The sequence below is a fragment of the Halichoerus grypus genome, chromosome 3, assembly GCF_964656455.1.
Source record: "Halichoerus grypus chromosome 3, mHalGry1.hap1.1, whole genome shotgun sequence".
NCBI classification, from domain to species: Eukaryota; Metazoa; Chordata; class Mammalia; order Carnivora; family Phocidae; genus Halichoerus; species Halichoerus grypus.
Window position 1 is genome coordinate 11,593,848 of NC_135714.1, and position 25,337 is coordinate 11,619,184.

At 42.9% G+C, this 25,337-nt stretch overlaps 1 protein-coding gene across 8 annotated transcripts in view; it reads left to right on the forward strand.

The window, feature by feature from the left end:
* CC2D2A (coiled-coil and C2 domain containing 2A) overlaps positions 1-25,337 on the forward strand; it is a 133,920-nt gene that overhangs the window by 68,640 nt on the left and 39,943 nt on the right. For 6 of the 8 annotated variants that reach the window (XM_078068404.1, XM_078068403.1, XM_078068409.1 and 3 more), the window contains 7 exons: positions 12,153-12,309; positions 16,136-16,283; positions 18,663-18,801; positions 20,954-21,157; positions 22,859-22,951; positions 23,854-23,945; positions 24,895-24,909. In XM_078068404.1, coding sequence (XP_077924530.1) covers positions 12,153-12,309; positions 16,136-16,283; positions 18,663-18,801; positions 20,954-21,157; positions 22,859-22,951; positions 23,854-23,945; positions 24,895-24,909 — 848 coding nt within the window. The remainder of the gene's footprint in view (positions 1-12,152; positions 12,310-16,135; positions 16,284-18,662; positions 18,802-20,953; positions 21,158-22,858; positions 22,952-23,853; positions 23,946-24,894; positions 24,910-25,337) is intronic. The other 2 variants (XM_078068405.1, XM_078068408.1) reach the window with 1 other exon arrangement.

Below are 25,337 nucleotides of genomic sequence, written 5' to 3' on the forward strand. Positions count from 1 at the left end.
TCCCACCATTAGCAATATATTTATTTGTGCCTATTTAGCTTCCTAGGGCTGCCCCAATTAAGCTGCTCAAACTTAGTGGCTTAAAACAACAGATACTTATTCTTTCACAGCTCTGGAGGGCCTGAGGTCTGAAATCTAGGGGTCAGTAGGGCCATGCTCCCCCCAAAGCTCTAAAGGAGAATCCTTCCATGCCTCTGCCGACTCTGGTGGCCCTTGGCGTCCCTTGGCTTATAGCGTCACTCCAGTCTGCTGCCATCTTCATATGGCCACCTCCCTGTCTCTATGTGTCCTTTTTTGTTTCTTACAAGGACATTCTCACTGGACTTAGGCCAACTGCAATCCCGTGTGAGCTGATCTCGATGTTTAACTAATTACATCTATAAAGACCCTATTTCCAGATAAGGTCACATTCTGTGGTTCCAGGTAGACAGTAATTTTTAGAGGACACTATTTAATCCATTACGGTGTCCAAGCTTGCTGTTCTAATGGTGAATCCTCTTCTATGACGCTAACAGAATTCTCTTTTATGATAGCCTGTTAGCTAGGGTTGCAAATGTCTGGCACACGTGCCTTTGCTTGCCATCCACTACCCACGTAGTCTGCATCCACCAGGTGTGCACACATGTCTCGTTCCCATCCACCACCCTTGCAAGAAATGACTACTCGATCGTGTCTTCTTCCCCCGCACTGAGGCTGGATAGGACTTCAGAATCCTTCTCAACACTGTACCTGAGGCAGCTGCTACCTATTGGTTGTAACTGACATTAGCTGCAGGTACCATTACAGCTGCATCATTATTAAAATATTTAGGGGTGCATGGGTGGCTCAGTCAGCTGAGCATCTGCCTTTGGCTCAGGTCATGATCCCAGGGTCCCGGATTCCAGCCCCGCATCGGGCTCCCTGCTAGGCAGGGAGTCTGCTTGTCCCTCTCGCTCTGCCTCTCCACCTGCTTGTGCTCTGTCTTTCTCTCTCAAATAAATAAAATCTTTAATAAAATAAAATAAAATACTTAAATACTTCTGTATTGCATTCCCCAAATGCCTCCCTGGCCACGTAGACCCCACTTCCAAGATCCCCTGGACCTTCGCACAATGAGCCAATTAAAGAGTGTGTGAACAAGGCTAATGCCTCCAGGACCTTGTTCTCATGTGTGGCTAGCATCTCTTCTGATTGGTTAGCGCTTGGCCGTGAATATTCTTTGATATTTTGGACATCAACCGTTACCTAGATCCCAGTAGTCGGAGGGGGAGACGAACCATGAGAGACTATGGACTCTGAGAAACAAACCGAGGGTTCTAGAGGGGAGGGGGGTGGGAGGATGGGTTAGCCTGGTGATGGGTATTAAAGAGGGCATGTACTGCATGGAGCACTGGGTGTTATACACAAACAATGAATCATGGAACACTACATCAAAAACTAATGCTGTACTGTATGGTGATTAACATAACATAATAAAAAAAAATACATTGAAAAAAAAAAAGCCTATTAAAACTGGTAGAGGAGGGTGTCTGCGTGGCTCGGTCAGTTAAGCATCCGACTCTTGATTTGGCTCAGGTCATGATCTCAGGGTCATGAGATGGAGCTCCCCCACCCCCCGTGTCAGGCTCAGCACTCAGAGCAGTCTGCTTAAGATTCTCTCCCTCTCCCTCTGTCCCTCCCCTCCCCAACTTGTGCACGCACGCACTCTCTCTCTCTAAAATAAATAAATATAAAAAAATAAAGAGGACTTAAAAAAACCGGTAGAGGAAGTTTGAGACAGCTAAGATAGGGAGCCCTCTTGAAATGGGAAGGAAGCATAGTAGCAGTACTCGGGATGAGATTAGGGCTACCAAGCGATGGGAGGGGGACCCTAAAAGTGTCAGCCCTGAGCACCCAAGGTTAACCACCTCAGATGGGGATCGCCCCAGAGACTGCAGCAGTTTTATCCTGTCCCGTTTCATCCGTGATCTGGGGGTGGCGAGGGCAGAGGGCGGTCCTCACTTACACGGCACCACACATCAAGACTCAAGCCAGATTCTCTGCCATATGGATAACACCACTGATATCTACACAATTGAATAAGGTTTGGTTTTGTTTTTTCTTTTTTTTCAATTTTAGAGCTGACTTGTCCCAGTCACTGCTTTAATCTTTAAAACCCTGTCCAATTTTTAAGAAAGTGTCTATGTAGTCTGGAACTTGAAAAAAAATAGAACTTATTTTGCTGCTACCCTGAAAGTTAACTTCGGGCAGGAGGAGAAAGCAAGGACATTTTGTTAACATAAAAAATGGTATTTGAAAGGGGATTGGATTTGGAGGTTTGGTGAAAAACTGAGCTTTCCTAAAGCCTGAAAATTCCCTTTCTGGGATCATCCGTGGGAAGATAATCTCTGTAAGTTGCTACTTGCTTCCGCCTTGGTTTACAACGCTGTGTGGATACAGAGGGTGAAATTGGGGTAATGCTGCCTGCCGAGTCACCTAGAGTCACCTCCCACTCTGCGCTGGGAGGTGAGCTGGAGCTGCCCAGGCTCTCGGGTGTCAGGTTCATGCCCACCCTCCCAGCCCTCTCCTCCGGGGCCCCTGCTGACTGCCTGCACCACACCGAGGGTTCCTGTTAGCAAAGCCACGTCTAGGGGCTCTGGGATCCTAGGGACTGGGTTGCACCTCACCACCACTCCCTGTGAGACACACCATTATTTGCATCACTTAACTACCATGCACCATGGATCAAAAGACATAATCCCATTTCAGATATGCTGAGATTTAAAAATCTAGTACTCTCTGTACCACTAAGACCTGATTAAGAGAGGCTTTTCTGTCCGGGGATTCCGTGAGTAAGGAGCTGGGGGGCAGTGCCCTTCTGTTTGGATGGCCAAGGCCTTTGGGTGTTTAAAATCTGAATGCCTTTGGCGTAAGTGTTGCACCCCACTGGTTCGAAAGCCCCACATCTTCGCCACTTCCCGTATGAACCTCCTGCCGTGACCCTGAACCCATGTGGCTTTAACAACAGTTTAAAGAAAGATTTACTGCACACGAAAAACTGTCTAAATTAAGAATAACACTTGATGGAGGGGCGCCTGGGTGGCTCAGTCCGTTAAGCGTCTGCCTTCCACTCAGGTCATGATCCTGGAGTCCTTGGATCGCACCCCAAGTCAGGCTCCCTGTTCAGTGGGGAGCCTACTTTTCCCTCTCCTCCTCACTCGTATGCTCTCTCTCACTATCTCTGTCTCTCTTTCCCAAATAAATAAGTAAAAATCTTAAAAAAAAAAAAAAAAAAGAAGAAGAAGAAAACTTGATGGAGACAGTACATGAACACAAACCCCAGAAGCCAACCTGTTGCTGTACTGTCACCTGCCCTGAATATCGAGGGGTTGCTGGAGGCCCCCATGTGAGTCCCTGCATACTAGGTCCACAGAATAGGAAAGCGTCCAGTTATTCAGAGTTTGCCCCCTCATTTGAATTCTGTCCTTGACTCATCTCCCCCATTCCTCCCTGCAGAGGAAACGCTGACATGAGGAGACCAAGATTAAGGGGAAAAAGCATGTAGAGGGGCAGAGTGAAGCGAGGGATAATAATGTGGGATAACATGGCCAGTAGGAAGGAGAGGGAGCCCTGGTAGGGGACACCCCACTGAGAAGAGCACAAAGGACAGGAGAGGAGCCCCCCCGCCAGCAGGTGTCCCTGTACTCAGACCCCCTGGCAGCCTGTGACAGCCTCTCTGCTGGGCAGTCGTACATCTTCTGAATTTCCGTAGAAGGAAAGACGTCCTCCCTCTTCCATCATCACCAATATTTTACTTCACATTTATCTGAAATAGAAGGGAAGCTCCTAACCTCTCTCCTGGTTGCTACCTTGGATATTAGCTTGGTTGGATGTTGCAATCAAAACAGTTTTTTTAAGTAATATGAAAAAAGTAATTCTCTAAAATATGATGAAATAAATCTTTTAACTAAACAAGCAAAATTTTATCCTGGAATACCAAGAATATATTCGTAGGCAATTAGCCTGGCCCTAAGAGCTGAATCATGTAATCTTTAGATATTACAAATTAAAAGAGCCTTGGCTAAATTCTTAAGCTGTCTATAGAGATGTGATAATGGATCAAATCACATATCATAATGGCTCAATGGCATAATTTTTATGATTGAGGAGTAGTTACAGATGAAATTAATTTAAGGGCTATTGTATTTCAACTCTCTAGGAATTGAGCTATGCCATTTGGGAATTTTCCACATAATTTCAAGTGTGGAATTAGGGAAGGTTCAAGAATTACTGGCAGCTTTAAGAGGGTGAGGAAAATTGCCTTAAATGTATCTGTTTACTCCAGCATTATCAAATCCTTAACTTTAGAGCCCAGAGTACTTCAGAAAAAGTTCTGAGATTCTCAAAACTATAATGCATCAGTTGGCGACCCAACAACCACGCCGTGCATGTTTGCTGCTTAAGAGCCAATTGAGTGTCTAATCCTGAGCCAGGCGTGAGGTAGAGAACTGGAAGCCCCAGGCCAGAGGGGTCCCCATGGCGCTGGCTGGGGGAGCTTTGAATCCTGCTGGGAGAGGAGGAAAGAGCTCCAGAGAAGCAGTACTTGGCTTTGTGCAGATGTCAGGGACCCGTGATGGGAACAGTGTTAACTGAGGGGTTTGATTCCTTGCATGTTTTGAACCCGAAGGCTGAAGCCAGGCTTGAGAAAAGAATGCGCAGGGGGCGGGGGGGGGGGGGGGGGCGTCGTCATATGAAGATGGAGATAAGGCCAGAGCCGGCACAAAAAGCCAGCAGTGAGGCAACGGAATGGGATGGGGCCCAGCACTGGAAGCAGGTGGAAGGCATTAATTAAAACAACTGGGACCTTGAAAGGAGGGATGGACAGCACTTCGTGACAGCCGGACCTGTGACAGTACAAAGGAGTTGAACCACGGCTGGCCCCAAGGGGAGGGTGAGGCTGGACTTCTCGGGACTGGGGAATAGGAGCAGGCCCAGAGTCCCTCCAGAAAGGTCCTAAAAATCTCCGCTTCTGAGGTCTTTCCAAAACAAATGCTTGGCCTTTCACAAGAATGTTGATTTAGAAATAAAATAGTTTTGGGGTGCCTGGGTGGCTCAGTCAGTGAAGCGTCCGTCTCTTGATTTCGGCTCAGGTCATGATCTCAGGGTCGTGGGATCGAGCCCCATGTCAGGCTCCGCGCTGGGTGTGGAGCCTGCTTAGGATTCTCTCTCCCTCGCCCTAAAAAAGGAAGGGAGGGAGGGAGGGAGGGAAAGAAAATAATTTTGTGATGATTAGCTTTATTTCTTCATCATTCACATCTGTATCAGTCTTTTGTCTTCCTGACCCCCCCAAACTGACAACGATCACGTTGTGCTGTTGGGTGGCACTTACATTTTGTAGCATTATTTTTCCTTATGAATCAGTCCTGTTGAGCTGTCATATCCCTGGCACATGGACTGAGATTGGGGATTTTTCCTTTGAACCTAGTTGGTGGTTACTTGAGTCCTTCCTACGTCCTCTCCTGATCTCTCCCGCTCGTCCGCAGAACTGCATTATTGGAGTGGGGGAAACGGTCCTGTTTGGAGAAGTGTCTTTGTCAGCCCTTGTCCGGCTCACTTTCGTGGTTGCTACTGGTCCTTTGTGGACGTTAGTCCAAAACATAGTTTTTGCACACACATCTCTATCTACTCAGTTGCATGACGCTGAGTCAGGCTGTTGAAAGCTGACTCTAGGAGCCAAGGGGAGCAGATACCAGAGGCCCTGGGGTGTGCAGAACAGAGGAGCCAGGGGGCCAAGAGCAGGGAGAAAGGACAGTGGCTGCACTGGGAGGACAGGGCAGGGGTCCAGGTGAGGTCATCTGCAGGTGAGAAGATGCAGCCTGGACTGGACAGAGGCCCGTGAAATGGAGAAGATCTGTAGGAAATAACACTTACTGCTTATCTAACCGCAACACCAGGTTTTTCACAAATGCTGTCTGATGTTATCCTAAAGAAAACCACAGGTGCTGTTATTCTCCTGCTGAGCTTCAGAGTTACTGAGAAACTTTACAACACCGAGCAGGTCAAGAGGCAGAGGAGAATTCAAACCCAGGCCTGTCTGACTCTAAATTTTACACTCATTTCACCCTGTTCATTGGGTATATCGGTAAAGAAGAGCGAAGTCTAATATTTGATGTATCTCTGCACTTTGAGAGCTAATCACTGTGGGTGAAGTCTTAGAAAACACTGTTGGCCGTCCCAGCACATTGAGCCACGTAGCTATTTGGTAGTATGTGGTATAACAGCTCCTGAGCACCTGCAATATTGCAGGCACCGTGCTTTGTGTATAAACTCATTCCATCTTCACCGCAGTCCCGCGGTAGCTGTACTATGGTCCCCGTTATACTGAAATGCTGAGACCTTAAGTACCTGCCCTAACATCACACAGCCAGAAGGTGGCAGGGCCAGCCCCGAGCCCCCAGCCCCCAGAACCTGCTTCCATATCCACCTCATCATGCTGCACCCACCGGTAGTTTGTACCTTGGCTCCAACGAGTGGCTTATTGCATAGACATTGTGCAAGGCATGGGGGTCGGGGGGTAGGGGGAACAGGAAGATGAACCTGATGTGGTCTCCAACACAGCAATAGGCTGCAGTGGGGAAATGACAGGAGGACCTGGTGACTGAGGTCCAGCGGGGCAGGGGGAGAAAAAGGGAAGATGCCAAGAGAAGGCTCCCTCTCCCAGAGGCTCGGCAGAGAAGGGAAGGAGGGAAATGGATCAGGGTTTGACAGGGATCGTGGCTTACTTTAGGGTGTTGATTTGAGCATCTCTGTTGAATGTGAATCAGTGATATTTCCTGTCATGTTTCTCCCTTAGCATTCCACCTTCAAACACACACACAAGCCCTCGTTTTGCTCAGAGCAGTGCTTCTCAAGCAGAGGTAATTTTGCACCCCAGGGGACGTGTGGCAGTGTTGGACACATTTTAATAGTAACAAGTGGGGAGCTAGTGGGCACCTCTAATGGGTTGAGGCCAGGGATGTTGCTAAACAGCCTACACTGTACGGGACAGCTCACCACAGTGAAGAATCGTCCGACCCCAAATGTCAATAGTGCTGAGGTTGACAACCCCAGACTTAGGGAAAAAACAAAAGTTAAACTTAATTATACAGAAAGCTGTTTACAAACACCAAGCCCAAGGTGCCCATTTTCTGATTTTTTGAAAACAGCCTTGCACGCTAGCATTAAATAGAACTCCTGCCACCTTGAAAGAGCGGAGTGAAAAGTGTGGGAAAATTTTGGATGTTTTTTTGGCTTTGTCAGATGGAATCCCTTTTTCTTTATTAAAAAAAGTTGATGGGCACCTGGGTGGCTCAGTTGGTTAAGCGTCTGCCTTCGGCTCAGGTAATGATCTCAGGGTCCTGGATCGAGCCCCGCGTCGGGCTCCCTGCTCAGAGGGGAGCCTGCTTGTCCCCCTACTTCTGCCCCTCCCCCTGTATGCATGCTCTCTCGCTCTCTCCCTCTCTCTTTCTCTCTGTCTCAAATAAATAATCTTTTAAAAAAATAAAATAATTTTAAAAGTTGATAATGATCTTCCAAGACAGTAGTCTCAATTAGCAAACCTTCCACTCCCCTAGAGTTCATAATGCCTCTGTCCTAAAGACTCAGCACCAAGAGTCTCCATTTAGTTCTTCTCCTGACATTAAATAGGAATGTGTTTCCAGAGACTGGGAACAAGGACCTTTCCTCTGACGTCCACCAGAAATGCCCTTTCTACAATAACTGCATGTTTTATGGGTCATTACTTAAGCACAATGACCAGCACAGGGCACACCCACAAGGAATAAAAACCAAAACAGAAAAGCTTAGAAGGAACTCTTGTGGTCCTTCCACACTAAAGTTTTTGATGAATTATTCAAGTCCAACAGAGATGTTTTTTGTAAAGCCGTTGGTGCCATGTAATACAGAAACTTTATCTTACACAGCTAAATAAGCAAACACTGGGTTCTTATGTTATAGAAAGAGATGCAAGGTATATGAAAAATATTTGGATTTGTTCTTATTTTTAAATATGCTTCACACACTTATTTAACTGCATTGAGTGTTGGAACATTTTGGAATTCTGAAGTAGTAGAAGGTGAGAGAGTCACAAGGTCAGAGACACAAGGTTTAATGAAATATTAAATACTGCATTCATGTCACTTTCTGAAACTTGTTTTGCCATCATAAATGGTATTTTCTAATTATTGGTATGCTTTCTTTTCCCTTAACTTGAAGTAATATCAGGACTTCATTAGCTTCTGATTTTTTTAAAAGCATTTAAGCCTTAATGTAGTTCATTTTTCACCTCCTTGCCTGCCTTTGGGGACACATAAATATAGATGATTTCATTACAAATATGCAATATGCCATAAAATTCCTACAAATCCTCAGCAACTTAATGTCTTTCTTGAAAAAAATTAGTGTCTTGAAAAGACAGATCTTACAAGTTTAATTTAAATAAAAGAAATTCTTATTTCATAGAGTTTACCAAAACCAGTTGACCAGCAAGATTTAACAAGATATTTGGAAAGTGTAATTATGTTTATGAAAGAGCTTTGTAAACCACAAAGTACTATAAAAATGCAAGAGCTTATTGTCAATTGTATGCCCAGAGGAAGAAGAATAAACATTTATTGAGCTCATAAGGAAGGAAAGAGACTTTTCACACCATGTCCTAATGCTTCACCACTGCCTTCCTGCAGAGCTTTAAATAATGTCTTCATTTTACAATGAAAGCAAAAAGCAGGGAACGTCATGCCCAAGGTCACATAGCTACTAAGTGTCAATGTCAGGATTCCAGATCTGTTGAAACACAAGGCTGCCCTGTCCTATCCACCACACTGCCCTCTACAGGCTGCGAGAAGAGTGTCAAGTAGGGAGTAAAATAAGTGAGAAAATCTGAGAGCCTTACTACACCCAGGTCTACCAGCTGTTCAGAGAAGAAAACCATTCCCTTCCATGGATTTATCATTCAATGCCTTATTTCTAGGGGCGCCTGACTGGTTCAGTCAGTGGAGCATGTGACTCTTGATCTCAGGGTCAAGAGTTTGAGCCCCACATTAAGGGTAGAGTTTACTTAATAATAATAATAATAATAATGCCTTACTTCTCTTAAGAGTTAGCATGCTCCCTTCTAAATACATTAATTCTCAGATGGCAGGTACTGGGCATTCAAAGGGAAATCAAGCAAGACCCCTATCCTCAAGAATCTCCATGTCCAGTGAGACAGACAATGCATAAACAAGAAATTTCGATAGAGCGGAAATTGTTTCTCTAGGGAAAACACAGGGTATGGTGGTGGCACATAAGTGGGTAGGGGTGGGCAGGTGGCAACTCTCCGCATGTCTCGCTTGGTGCCTAGTGGCACCTTGCAGTGGCACCTTGCAGTGAGTTAAAGCACCTGCTCTGGAGTGAACGGGACACATCTGCCTTGCTGAGGCAGCATCCCTCTTGAGAGTTCTGAGCAACCAAGGAGTCTGAGACAGGAATAGCTCAGTAGTCTTTTGATCACAATCACATATGCTGAGTGATCCTTTAAGTTTTCATTATAAACATTGCTTTTTTTTTTTTTTGCTTGTTTGTTTGCTTTTAAAGTAGGCTTCATGCCCATCATGGAGCCCAACATGGAGTTTGAACCCACAACCCTGAGATCAAGACCTGAGCTGAGATCAAGAGTCAGATGCTTAACCAACTGAGCCACCCAGGCACCCCTAGACATTGTTTTTATAGTACTTTCATTTTTTGTTGTTTTTTTAATTCAGATTTTAAATACTCTTTCAATCATTATTTCTCACCAGTTTGTCTAAACTAATTATATTTTCTGGATCATGGCTATGACTTTAAAAGAATTCTTAATTGTTTGATCACCTTTCAGGTTGTCCTTGGCCCATAAGGAAGACATAGCAAAAAAGTGTATGAGTTTTGAAGTGAAACAGTTGTGGATTCAAATCCCAGCTTTTTGAATTACCAAATGAATGGCTGGAGGAGTTTCTCCTCTTGGACCCTCAAATCCATCATCCAGAATTGTTGGGTCTATTATCCGGCTTAATCTTCACCACAAACCATCCTTCATAGGAATGTGTGAAAGATTGAACAAAATGCCAGACCAAAAGCCCATACTGGGGGCTGCATACAAATGGATGTCTCAATTAAAATGTTGGCCAAAAAAAAGTTTTAAAAAGGAAAGAAAACATACCATTTTCTCAGGCTGAAACTTCATGCTAGTGAGTCCATAATTTAACAGGTCAACCAAGGTCTTCTGTGCAAGAAAAAATAATCTGCTCTATGTTCTTTAAGTTCTGTAAGATTACAACTCCTATGGGAGTTTGGGGCAAGCAATAAATGGCACTCCTTTTTCCATTAGAGCTCTAAACCAATAAAAATACAGAGAAATTTAAAAATTATGAAAAGGGAGGAGTGTCGCCTACAAATTAATAGAGGCTTGAGGGACTTATCAGTCAGTCACACTGTACAGAATATATTTTGATCCTGATTCAAACAAAGCTTTACAGTAATTTCTTGAGACTCTGAAGGAAATGTGAAATTACTGATATTTGACATTATGAAGGAATTACTGTGATAATAATATTAAAACTATGCTTTTTTTATATCCTTGTCTTTTAGAGACACATATTGAAATATTTACAGATGAAATGATGTCTGGGTTCCAAATATTGGTGGAGAGGGGAAAGCATGAGAGTAGAGATGAAACCAGGTTGGCCGTAAGCTAATGGTATTTGAAGCCAGGTGATGGGTTCATGCTATATTGTTCTTCTAGGATTATATGTTTGACATTTTCCATAAAAGATGTTTTTTAATAGAGAACAAAATATCACCTCTTTTACTGATAAAGATGAATTTGGAGAATGTGGCATTACTCGTGGGCTTCCTGCTGAGCCCTGAATTAGGTGGACTTGGACACTTGGCACAAGTGGGCCCTGACAATCACAGGTCTCTTAGGGCACACAGCCTGTTAGAATAGCTCACAGTGATATTAAGTCTAGGGTCCTGAGTTCAGTGGTTATGTCTTTGTCTTTGCCCCAGTAGCCCCTCCAAGCTCAGTCAGCCATCTGGCAAATGCGAGCTGGTGGATACCAGGGAGACGGGGCCAGGATGGCAGCCTAGCACAAATTCAGCCTCATCCTCATCCTTGAAAAAGAATTCATATCATATGCCCTGTAGGGGAGAGTGGGGGGAGAGGACCTGTAGTGTCATCTTTGTGCATGCCAGTGGTAAGTGGAAAGTATTGATCAGAGGGGGACTCTATTGCACAAGAAGAAAAATATGAAGATTTAATTAGTAAAAATAAAAGAAGTGAAATCAGCACTTTGGAGAAATGTGTACCAGCCAGAGACCTCTTGCAGGGAAAGAATAAAACACAGGAAAGAAGCCAGCAGAACTGTGGAATATTTTGACATCTTCTTACCACAAAAGTGCAATGATCCAAGGACACAAGAGAAATTTGATCCAATGGAACAAAGTTCCTACTGAAGCTGCCTTGTATATTCATAATCTACGGTTGCCTTGGCAATGGACCCTTAATCTCATGGAGATGGCAGTATAATGAGATACACCACAGTAATTAGACTGCAGAGGGTCTAGTTGGCTCCCTCTTGGGAGAAAGTCTGAGAAGGAGCTGGTAGGGTTTCAGCAGCCAACAAATTAAATGAGCTCTTGAAGGAAAGAATTTGAAAGATTTACTAAATAGTAGATTTGAACCTGATACTCTAGAGTACTTCTAGGTATGATACTTCTCCTATTGACTTTGAGGTTGGTGTAAATAATAAATCATCTAATGGCATGCTCATTTTATCTGACCCATTCCACCTGATGGCGTTTCTTTCCGAGATAACATAAACCAGGAAAAAGAGGAATCCCATTCTCCAGATAACCTGTGTATTGGTTTGAAATGAAACAGTTTTGGTAGCCTACTAATTTGATTAACCTCTCTACCCCAGGATAGTAGACCAGACAAGAGGACAGGATGTCAACAACTTGGCCACAAATAGGGTGTAACTTATTGTCCATGGGAACCATAATAACACAACTCAACTTTTCCACTCTGAAATGGATGCTCTGGGCGAGAACAGTGGTTCACATAGATAAGTGGATTAAATATCTGGGAGTGAACACACTCCTGCTATTTTTCTTTGACTGTTTTTCTTCTTCAATTTCAGGTATATGAAACAATTGGACACAGTGGTACCACTTTGCTAGCGGAAGTGTTTCTGCCTATTCCTGAAACTACCATTGTCACTGGAAGGGCTCCCATTGAAGAAGTGGAGTTTAGCAGTAACCAGCATGTGACACTGGACCACGAGGGAGTTGGAAGTGGTATGGAAAGCTAATTATTATTAGTAGCTCACGATTTTACTGTCAGTTTTGAACATAGCTTTTTTTTTTCATTTTCAAACAACCAGAAAATTATAAAATTGCTTTCAGAAATTCAAATTAAAATGATGATATGCAATTTTTTGCAGTCTTTTTTTGTATACTGTTGGTGGCCAATAAATTCATATAACTAGGCAAGTATAAAGTAGTTTGACAATGTGGATAAAGACCTTTAAAATGCCTTTAACATCTTAATTTTTCTTCTAGGAATCTTTTATAAGGAAATAATTTGAAACGAGGACAAAGCTTTGTGCATAAAAAAATGTACATCATGGTATTATTCATAAGGCTGAAAAAATTGAAAAAACTTAAATAATTATAATAGGGATATTATTAATTAATATTATCTCTCTTATTCCCTGTAACTATGATTAGATAGATGACGTACCTTCTCTGTTCACCATGTTTCTTAACTCTATAATATACCTTGCTGTCTTTTTCTTTCACTACTGTATTCCGTAAAACTTCTTTAAATCTGTCTTCCAAGTCATGAATTCACTCTTTGGCTGTGTCTAATCACTGAAGCTCATCACTGAGTTTTTCATTTTAATTATTGCATTTTTCACCTCTAGAAATTCTATTTAATTCTTTTCCAATCTGTCTGGTCAGTTCTGATAACATTTGTCCTTTCCTCCGACTCTTAATCATTTCATTTCTTTTATTCAGTCATTACTTCCTTTATTTTTAAAAACATATTACACATACTTTTTAACATTCTGTATCTGATCATTTCAATACCTACCTGCGTATTGGTCTGATTCTGTTGCCCCTTTTCACGGTGTCTTGTTTCCTTATGTGTCTAGTGATTTTCTATTGTGAGCTCGTATCTGGAGATGTATCTGCAAGAATTCTTTGAGGCTCAAATCCAATTGCCAACCTGCAAGTCTGGAGATCTAGGCTTTAGTTCCAGCTCTCACACTGATAAGGTGTGGCACCCTAGTAATTATGTAATCTCTTTGAATATCATTGTCTTCATACACAAAATGAATCTAAAGATACCTCCTTTAATGTCTTTTAGGGTTATTTTGAAGATTAAAGTGGACGTTCAATTTGAAGGAAAGATCTTTGAAAAATACAAAGATGCTCTTACAGTGTAATAGTGGTTCTGTTTTGTGCTGCTAATATTAACTGGAACTCCAGGGCATGCAGTCGCTATATTTAGTGCTTGAAAATCTTTTCTTCCTTGAGTTGATTAAACAACCTGCCCCAAGACTTTTTATCATTAATTTCCAATCGGTAGAGGCCAGATAAGTAAGTGAGGCTTATGGTTGCCCAGTAGTTTAAGAGTAGCTGAGGTTTGTTGAGTGGCCATGGTCTTCCAGGCACTAAGTGCTCTGACGTGTGGCTCCTCACTAGGGCGTACCCCCACCCTCAGGCACTTGAACTTATTCCTTCTGCCAAAAATGCTCTTTCCCAACATATCTGCATGTCTCATTTCCTCCTTTTCTTCAGGCCTTTATCCAAAAGTCCCCTCTCATGGAGCCTCCTCTGCCACCCCATCTAAAAGTTCAGCCCTTCCCCACCCCCCCAAATGCACATTTTCTATATATGTTCCCTAATTTATGGTTTCTCCTCCACATTTATCCCTCTCTAACGTACCACATGTTCCTCTTTTTTATTTATTTGTTTTATTTTTTTATTAACATATAATAACCCTTGTTTCAGGGGTACAGGTCTGTGATTCATCAGTCTTACACAGTTCACAGCACTCACCATAGCACATACCCTCCCCAATGTCCATCACCCAGCCACCCCATCCCTCCCACCCCCCTCCACTCCAGCAACCCTCAGTTTGTTTCCTGAGATTAAGAGTCTCCTATGGTTTGTCTCCCTCTCCAGTTTCGTCTTGTTTCATTTTTCCCTCTCTCCCCCTATGATCCTCAGTCTTGTTTCTCAAATTCCTCATATCAGTGAGATCATATGATACTTGTCTTTCTCTGATTGATTTAATTCGCTTAGCATAATACCCTCTAGTTCCATCCACATCATTGCAAAGGCAAGATTTCATTTTTTGATGGCTGCATAATATTCCATTGTGTATATATACCACTTCTTCTTTATCCATTCATCTGTTGATGGGCATCTAGGCTCTTTCCATAGTTTGGCTATTGTGGACATTGCTGCTATAAACATTGGGGTGCATGTGCCCCTTCAGATCACTACATTTGTATCTTTGGGGTAAATACCCAGTAGTGCAATTGCTAGGTCATAGGGTAGCTCTATTTTCAACTTTTTGAGGAACCTCCATACTGTTTTCCAGAGTGGCTGCACCAGCTTGCATTCCCACCAACTTCTTATCAATTCCTTTTTTAAAATCTTTTTTAATTTTCATCTTCACAGTCATATTTCATCCCTTCATTGTATTTACACTTATTTTTGTGTATATATATAAGTTTTTCTTTCTTTAAAATTTTGGGAGACAATTTCTTCTAACAGACCAAAATACACCCAAAATCTATTGTGTGGCTCTGTTCTGTTCACCAGACTAATCATATTTTTTTTTCCTTTCTTTTCCCCCCAGTTTCGGGTCTCTTCTGATTTGTTTAGTGTATATTTTTCTAGGGTTGTTGTTACCGTTTTAGCATTTTCTTAGCATTTTGTTCTCTCATTCATCTATTCTCCTCTGGACAAAATGACAAGATGGAAAAACTCACCTCAAAAAGAACAAGAGGCAGTACCAACTGCCAGGGACCTAATCAATACAGACATTAGTAAGATGTTGGAACTAGAATTCAAAATAACAATGATAAAGAGACTAGCTGAGCTTGAAAAAAGCATAGAAGATACTAGAGAATCCCTTTCTGAAGAAGTAAAAGAACTAAAATCTAACCAAGTAGAAATCAAAAAGGCTATTAATGAGGTGCAATAAAAAATGGAGGTTCTAACTGCTAGGATAAATGAGGCAGAAGAGAGAATTAGTGATATAGGAGACCAAATGATGGAGAATAAAGAAGCTGAGAAAAAGATAAACAACTACTGGATCACAAGGGGAGATTAGAGAGATAAGTGATACCATAAAGCGAAACAACATTAGAATAATCGGGATCCCAGAAGAAGAAAGAGAGAGGGGGGCAGAAGGTATATTGGAACAAATTATAGCAGAGAACCTCCTTAATTTGGGGAAGGAAACAGGCATCAAAATCCAGGAGGCACAGAGATCCCCCCTCAAAATCAATAAAAATAGGTCAACCCCCCAACATCTAATAGTAAAACTCACACGTTCCTCTTATTTCTCTTATTTATTGCCTGCCTCCCTTGCTGGAATATAAACTCCTTGAGAACAGGGATTCTCATCAGTTCTGCTTCTTTACTGCAATCTGCAGTCCCTAGAATAGTGCCTGGCATGAAGGAGGGGCTCAAATGCGTATCTATTGACTGAGTGAATGAATGGAGGTCTTCATTGTCATCTTTTTAGGAGGTACTATTTTTATCCCTATTTTATACATAAAGAAATGAAGGCTCAGAGAAGTTAAGCAATCTGTTTGTGGTCACACAGCTGTTAAGTGGCAGAACCAGAATAGGCACACAGATGTCCCACTACACAGTGCCTCATTCATTCTGTAAGGTCTACACACTGCTGTCAGAGCTAGAACCAAGCAGCCAATGCTGAGCATCATTGCCTGAAGAAGTTCAAGGATGCTGATCGGAATTATGTTCCATCCTGCCAGCCCTATAGCCCCTCCATCCCATTTGACTGTCTGCTTTCCTACCAGGGCTGGGCTCGCTCCCTTTTCCTCAACAACGTCTTTGTAATCTGGTGTTTCCCTAGGAGTGCCCTTCTCATTTGAAGCGGACGGTAGTAATCAACTGATTCTAATGACCTCGGGGAAGGTGTCCAACGGTGTGGCTTGGGCCATTGGAGAAAACGGGATCCCTTTAATTCCCCCACTGTCACAGCAGAACATCGGATTTAGAAGGTATTGTGTATCTAGAATAAATGCATGAGTAATGTCAGCGTTTGCATTCATGACACGGGAGGGGGAAGCTTGCAATATCACATTCTTTCCTTTTATTCTCATGTGCCAGTATTTTCAGGGTCTTTTTACTGTTCTTGAGGTAAGAATTAAAATATTAATAGCCTAATAAATATTAGATGTTCAGCAGTGTCAGAAACAGCAAAAAGCACTTCGCCTTATTTAACCTCTCCAGTAACTCTGTGAAGGATTCCTGTCCCCATTTTATAGACGGGGGAAGTACACAGCACGTGTATACGTGGTCCTCAGTGTGAATGAGGATGGTTGTAGAACCTTCTGGTTATTATAAAAGTCCCCACGGTCAGATCTCTTCCTTGATTGCTAGCTCTGTAGGTTCCTACCAGAGCAGAAGAAAAGGCACTCTGGACCTCCCCCATTTCCCCCCTAGGCTGGTCCCACCTCCTTGTGGCTGGTGCCTGCCCAGGCAGCCTGGACTACGGGAGCCAGGTGGCCTGGGCTCAATTCTTGCTTCCGTCCCGCCCCAACAGATGTGCCTTGAGTTGATCTTTTAACCTTCTAGGCCTCAGGTGCCTCCACTCTAAAACTGAAGGATTTACCCTGATCATAAAGAAGACACTTTCCAATTCACAGGCTGTCATTTATGACATGAGTGAAAACAGAGTGGGGCTCGTTTTGTTCCCTTTATGTCCTCTCCGCCCCGATTCTGATGCCTGTGTCCCTGGGACGAGCACAGGGAATGCTGCTCTGTGCTTTTGCAGTCAGGAGTCCGGCAGCCACGTCCCGTGGAGGCCTTGGAGTATAAGCATGACAGATGTATCCATTCCACTGAGTTCCGCGCCAGGGATGAAAGCTCCAACTCCTCAGGAGAGGGGATCAAGCCCAGCGCGAGTAACGAGAAATGCAGTGCTACTAACGAAGCCCCAACTCACTGTTGCCAACAACCCCGGGCCTCCTGGCAACTCAGGCATGTCCAAAGTTGGTGCTTAAATCAGTTGTGCATTTAAGTCCCCAGTTGTGTGGGAAGCGAGGCACGAGGCAGATCTGGCCTGGATCCTGGGACTCTAGGGATGGGCGCCACATCATACTTCATTTTGTTTGTTTGTTTTATTGAGATGGAACTGACACAGAACATCGTATAAGTTTAAGGTGTACACCATAATGATTTGATTAATGTATATATTGTTGAATAATCACCCAAATAAGTTTACTTTATATCCGTCACCACACATAGTGACAAATTTTGTTTTCCTTGCCGTGAGAACTTTTCAGATCTACTCTCTCAGGACCTTTAAAATGTAAAATACAGTATTGTTAACTGTGATCGCCATGCTGTACATTAGATCTCCCAAACTTATTTATTGTATGACTGGAACTTTGGACCTTTTGACCCCCTTCACCCATCCCCCTCCCTAACCCCACTTCTGGCAACCACCAATCTGTTCTCTGTTTCTACAAGTTTTGTTTTTTTAAAATTCCATATATAAGTGAAATCCTACAATATCTGCCTTGCTCTGTGTGACTGATTTCACTTAGCATAATGCCCTCACGCTCCATCCATGTTGTTGCAAATGGCAGGATGCCTCCTTTTTTACGGCTGGGTAATATTCTATTATGTATACATACATTTTCTTTATCCCTTCTTCCACAGATGGACAGTTAAGTTGTTTCCATGTCTTGGCTATTATAAATAATGCTGTAATAAACATGGGGGTGCAGGTACCTCTTCAGGATAGTGATTTTGTGTCCTTCAGATATATACCCAGAAGTGGAATTACTGAATCATACAGCAGTTCTACTTTTAATTTCTTGAGGAACCTCCAGTGTTTGCACCAATTTACATTCCTGCCAACAGTGCACGAGGTTCCCTTTTCTCCACATCCTCACCAACACTTGGTATCTCGTGTCTTTTTGATGATGGCCATTCTAACAAGTGTGAGGTGATATCTCACTGTCAGTTTGACTTGTGTCTCCCTGGCGGGGAGTGATGTTGAGCACCTTTTCATGTCCCCACTGGCCATCTGTATGTCTTCTTTGGAAAAATGTCTCTTGTGATCCTCTGCCCATTTTTTAATTAGATTTTGTGTTATTGCTATTGAGCTACGATTCCCTGTATATTTTAAACCTTAACTCCTTATCAGACTTGTGGTTTTCTCCCCCCAATAGCCCTTCTCTATTATCCCTATAACATACTTAATAGCAGTCATCAAGTAAAGAAAAATGGCACAACTCCTTTCTTATCATCAGATTTTCTCACATAGAAAGCAAGAGCCTCCTTAAGCAGTGCTGTTCCTGGGATTTTGTGGGCCTAAGGCAAACTGCCCTGTGAACATATCCATCTCATGGCATTCACTTTTTTTCCAGTGCTTTGAAGAGGGCAGATGCCATCTCATCTATTGGCACATCCGGACTGACAGACTTGAAAAAGTTGGCCAAGTGGGCGGCGGAGTCCAAGCTCGACCCGAACGACCCCAACAATGCCCCTTTGATGCAGCTAATCTCGGTAATGTGGCAGGAGAACTGTGTGCACACCCCCATTTCTCAAGTTGGAGTGATCATAATAGAAATGGCTCAGCCCTTCACACACATTTTCTTTCACACGGTATTCTCCAGTGCGATAGCGTTTAAGAACATGAGGGCTGGGTTGAACGACTGGTTTAAGGTCAGGCTCTGCCCCTGTCTGGCTCATGCTTTCTAGGCACTCTGACGCCATCACAGTGTGGCCATGAGGACATGCACTGCTGCATTTCCACACTTAGCTGGGCACACAATCGGTGTGCAATCAATAATAGTTGTTACTGTGGTGGTGGTGTTACTCTTATCTCTAACTTCTGCAAAACCCTAAAGAGAGGTCTTACTTGGCCCCTCCTATGGAGAGGAACCTGAGTGCAGCCGCTCAGAGTCATTGCTCGAGCTCACACGACTGGTGAGGACTCGGGTCCAAGTCGATCTGATTTCAGAGCACGTGCTTGGTCCATCACACCTGGAACGGCTGGTAGGAGTGTTTTCAGAAATGGTGGTTATGTTTGTTTTCCTGTTTGATGGTTAATTAGATTATCATTTAGGTTTCATTTAAGTATGTCTGAGATAAATTGCTTATGTCTGTCATAACATTCAAAATTCTTTCTTCAGTGAATTTATAAATAAAATGGAACATTAGTCAGTAAATGATTTCTCTTGGTGGCAAATACAATTGTTTTTACGCCCAAGTTCATAATTCCCACAAAAACATAATAAACAAGTAGATGATCCGGAAAGTGACCACGGCAACACATTCTGTGATCAAGTTCATTCGTGTGAGTTCATCAGCAGGGGAACTGTAACCAGAATAACATGTTCATTTCTGTCCTTAAATTTCTAAGATAAGTCTCAAAGCAAGCTTTGGTTTATTTTTATTTTTATCTTTATAAGCTCTCCTTCCAACATGATACTTCTTAGTGTGACTAAAAAAAATATTGGAAAGAATAGGCCATATTACCTAGACCATAGTCTATTCCATGTAGAGTTTTCAAATCATGTTTCGATTACTATCTTTTTTTTTTTAAGATTTTATTTATTTATTTTTGCAAGAGAGAGCAAGCGAGCATGAGTGGGGAGGAGAGACATAGGGAGAAATAGGAAGCTGAGCAGGGAGCCCGATGCGGGGCTCGATCCCAGGACCGCGGGATCATGACCTGAGCTGAAGGCAGATGCTTAACGACTGAGCCACCCAGGCGCCCTCGATTACTATCTTTAAGTCAGTGGTAATATAATACAAGTGTCACCTCCGTGTTTTTCTTTTAAACTATTTGTCTTCCCATAGAAGGACAGAACACAGGGATGCCTTCCTGACTAGTCTCTTTTTAATGGATTTTCACAGCAGGATCACCTTTCCCAGTGCAAAGCCCCAGCAAATCTCTGCTCCCTGGCTTTCCTTCTGCGAGGAGGAGGGTGCCACTGGCCAAGCCCCCAGCAGAGGGGCAAGCAGACACCTGGGCAGAGTGCGGCCCACCTGCTCAGCCTCTCAGTGGTACCCTGAAACCATCCTTTCAGTGCCAGTGTAGGGAGGTTGGCGCTCAGAACCATCTCTGGCTCTCTCTACTCACTGACCAAGGCCATGAGGTGCTGTTCAGAGACAGAAGAGCATGGCCCTGGAGCCAGGGAAGCCGATCAGCTGATTCTGGGACCTGATCTACATGTGTGCATAAATATATTTTTTTTAATATTTCAAAATATTTTGTTAAATATATTTTTAAAGTTATGTTACATTATTTTTAAGTATTTTAATATGCAATATATCTTAAATATATTTTAAATACATATATTAGATTTCACATACACTGTGTATATAAGAATCTTATCTCCAATAGGCACCTACTAATACACTGATACAAATCTCTCACTTTTCAGGCTGTAGATTTGCATAACACCTATGAGGGAAGCAGGCATGCCAAAAAATGAAAATGATTTGCAGTACTTTTTATAGCTAGTACAGGAATAGAATAGCATCTGCCTTATTACTGTTATATTTTAGCGCATTTTGTCCTTCAATGAAATGCGGGATGTTTCAAGTCTCAGTCCACAACTACTCAGCTTCCATTCCCAAAAGCTCCGTGCTGGGTTTCTTCAGATGCAATCCGCCTGCCATCTAAAGTTGTGTCTCTTGTTTTCTGTAGGTTGCTACCAGCGGTGAATCCTATGTCCCTGATTTCTTTCGCCTGGAACAGCTGCAGCAAGAATTTAACTTTGTTTCAGATGAGGAATTGAATAGATCCAAACGATTCAGGCTTCTTTGTCTTAGAAGCCAAGAGGTGCCAGAATTCCGAAACTATAAGCAAATTCCAGCATATGACCGAGAAATTATGGAAAAAGTATTCCAGGTAAGAAATTGCCATGGAGGAGTTAATACCATAATAAAATACCGCCGTACCATTCGGTATACTATTATGTGTGTGTTTTCTTGCTGTCATGTTCTCAGTAGCCATAGTGGTTTCTCGTTTATAACACTTAACCTTTCCATTATTTTTCTTAAACTTAATGTTTAAATAATCTCTTTGCCCAATATGACGTATAAACTAAGAAAAATTAGGGTTGAAAAGTATCTTAAGTGTTACTATGGGAAATTATCCTGCCACACTGTTCCTGTCAGGAATTCAGTGCCAGTTTAACCCATTAAGTATTTACCAAGCACAACGCTTGGTTAAGCGCTGGGGGGAGCTGCTGGGGTCTCAGTCGCCCTGGGTGGGCAGGGCACACAGGAGGAGGGGGCCCGCAGGTGGGAGCCTTTGAGGAGCTACAGGCAATAGGGGTGTGTTTTGGGGGGGCAGGGACAGCAGGCCAGTGAAAGCCAGACAGGCAAGTTAGTGTTTGATGAGGTAAATGAAGAGCCATTAGAAATTGATACCAGTATATTTTTTTATGCAGAAAGTGTGGAAACTATTGGAGAATATTTTTGGTTACTTGGTTCTTCTTTGTATTAGTTTGGATTTGTGATGGTGAGTGATAAAAAGCCAATTTAAGCTACCTCAGGCACTAAGGAGAGTTTATTGGATGATGAAATGCCAAAATAGGGTTAAATATCTAAAGAGGCATGAATGGCGGGAGTTCATCTGTGCCTCAATGACCCCTGGATCCAGAACCTAAACACTGCCAGGACTTTTCTCCATCTTGTCCCAAGTTTAAAAATCTTGGGAACAGCGACAGGGGCACCTGGGTGGCTCGGTCGGTTGAGCATCTGGGTCTTGATTTCGGCTCAGGTCATGATCTCAGGGTCCGGGGATCCAGCCGGAGTTGGGTTGTGCTGAGCAGGGAGTCTGCTTGAGAATTCTCTCCTTCTTCTTCCCCTTCTCCCCGCCCCCACACTCTCAGACATACTCTCTCTCTAAAATAAATAAATAAATCTAAAAAAAAAAAAAGGAAGAAAGAGAGAGAGAAAGAGAGAAAGAAAAAAAGAAATCTTGGGAACAGATTGCTTGAGTTTCCCAGGCTGGGTTAGGAGACACCCGGGATATTCAGCTGTGACCAGCAAGGGACTGAAGCAGAACATGGCAGCTTCCTGGGCCCACGGGGGATTTTACCGATAGAGAGAGCAAAGTCAGCAGCCTAAGAAGACAAAGCTCACGCACCCTCTACTCTCCTCCAAGTAGGTGACCCACATCAGCTGCGGCCAGATGCTATTTACTATTTTTGTAATTGCTCCACTTAAAATAGAAAAGACAAAAATGTGAGCAGAGGCTTTGGCTGAGTTGCTTGGGTGAGCTTAGCATCTTGAACTATAGTGAGTCTCTCTTTTATCTCTGTGGCCTCTTTCTTCCTGCATAAAGAGCTTAAGTTGTAATTGCTCTACAGAATTATCTTCTACTTATAAGCCAGTTCAACCAACTGGTTCCAAAACCTGCATACTGCATCGAAGATCAATCTTGAACCAAAAATGAAGAGGAAGGTGGAAGAAATATTTCGAACCATAATTTATTACTTAAACCACATGTGACAAATTCTCTAATCTCAAGATAAATTCTCTAGTCTCGCATGGGGGAGTACCAGTAATTTACAGTCATAAAATTATTCCTTTTTAATTTTAGGACTATGAGAAACGTTTACGAGACAGAAATGTAATTGAAACCAAGGACCACATAGATACCCATAGGGCCATAGTCGCCAAGTACCTCCAGCAGGTAAGGAAAACCATTTTACAGAGTCCTCAGAGGGGGAAATAACCAGCACCCTCACACTGGGGGGAGGGTGGTGCCTATTCTTCGAAGTCCTCTGTGGGATACTTAAACGTCACTTAACCTCTCCAGACTTATTTGCTCATAATTACAGATATGAAATTAACAGCTGTCTTCATCTTTTGAACATATGGAACACTAGGATGTATCTCAGTATATTATCAGTGGTTATCTTGAGGGGGGCATGATTACAAGGGACACAATTTCTAAGTCGTGATTTTTCTCATATTTGAATGTTTGCATCATATCACCTTTGTAATGAAAAAATTTTATAAACTACATACTAACTGCCCTGATGCATGAAAAACTTGAAATATCCTTTTGCCCTTCCTTCTTTTAATAAATTTAACTTGTAGGAAATGCTATAGTCATTAGAGTACATTTTTCCCACCCAAATGATCTACCCTGGGGGCTCCTTATAAAAAAAAAACAACAATTTATGACATTTAAGAGGTCCTCTATTTAAGGAATAATTAGAAAATAAGTCAGTCTGAATAGAGGAAGAAGTTAAGAATCTGAAATCTGTGCGCTTCAAGATTGGTCCTATTTTTTCCAATTGTTCATTCATTTAGCAAAATTTCACTATCATCCACCAGGAACCTTCCCAGGACCCACGAATATAGCAGTGAATGAAACAGAACCCCCTCTGCCTTAGGGAGCTTACGTTAGTGAGCAAAGCGGGTTGATTTCTATAGGAAGAGGTCAGCACCGGGGAGAAAAGTGCAGGTGCGCTTGGCGGATGCACTGAGGTGTCACCTGGCAAGGTGAAAACTCGAAGGAGTCAAGGGAGTGAGCTGTGAAGTCTATGTACCAGGGAGATTTTAAATAAAACACTTGTCTGTCCTCAGGTTAGAGAATCAGTGATAAATCGTTTCCTGATTGCAAAACACCATTTTCTTCTTTCGGACTTGATCGTAGAAGAAGAAGTTCCCAATATCAGGTAAAAGCAAACAAATCTTTTGTTTCTTATAAATATTCTTTTTATTGTATTATGTTAAAATTTTCATGTACATAAAAGATGTTTATCCTTGTATGGTCCGCATTTGAGCCCCCAGTAATGCTGGGAACTGGTAAAACCTGATTAACACCTCATGGTTACATTAGTTGGGGGTTTTGTTGAACAAGTCACACGAGATGCTCTCTATCACGCCCAGTACACACCATCTCATCTCCCACCGTGCCCAAGTCAGCTCCACAGGCCTTTGCCGGTTCCCCGCTGCAATCAGATTAAGTCTGACAGCATTTCCCTCCTGCTTTCTACCTCCTCCTTCCAGTCTGTCCCTCACTCCCCCACACACACGGGGCAGAGGGGGTGGCTCAGAATAAGCATTGGGGCTCCAGGGGGTGGGGGGAGGCTGAGAGCTGCTGTGTGTTTGGTGAGGGGGCAGGGGGAGCAGGGAAAATGGATATTTACATAGAAGTTGGGATTCAATTGCATTTGCTTGATTGTCTCCCTGTTACTTAGAATAATCCAATAATTATCTCAACTCAAAGTGGAGGCATAAAAGATGAAAAATAACTTTCATATTGGTGGTCCCGTGCAGTGCATTGACTTCCCGACCTGTTCTGTGATTAAATCTCTTGGTCTCCTAAAAAGTTTATTTCCTATGCATGTACTTTCTCTCCACCACCAAGTTGGGAAGGAGACAAAAAAATGTCTATCCATGGCAAACCCTTTCTTTGGCTTGGCCTCCATCCATATCCAGGAGGGAGGCTGCACCCACAGACACTCGTGCAAACCTCCCTCTTTATCCCAGGCCCAGAGTCCAGTCACTGAATGTATTTTTTCAGTCATGAAAATTATACTTTAGAATAGATGGTGATTTTTCATGCTGTTTTTCCATTTCTTTTCTTTCTTTTTCTTTTTCTGCTTTACTTTCTGCATTAAGTTCTGAAGGCTCAGGGTATGTTCTTTCTTCTTTTAATTTTGGTTTGTTCTTAGCATTAAACTAAGATGTTTCTATATTTAATGGTCCCAACCACCAAGATGTTTCCATGCTGACTGCTAGCAGGGCGGCAAAGTCTCCTGAGAAGAGCCACCTCTGGGGGAGGGGGGGAATTTTGACAAAGAGAAGGGATGTGCCATGTTAGGACCCTCTGGCAAAGGTGTCTCTCAGAGGTCCCCAAGTTTGGGTTGGGTGGTTGTCCTGGCAGAGTGATTAATAAGATGGGCTTAATTTACAACAACATGAACCTTGAGGGCATTATGCTAAGTGAGATAAATCAGACAGAGAAAGACAAATACTGTATGATCTCACTTATATGTGGAATCTAAAAAACCCAAACTCGTAAAAACAGAGTAGAATGGTGGTTACCAGTGGCCAGGGGGTGG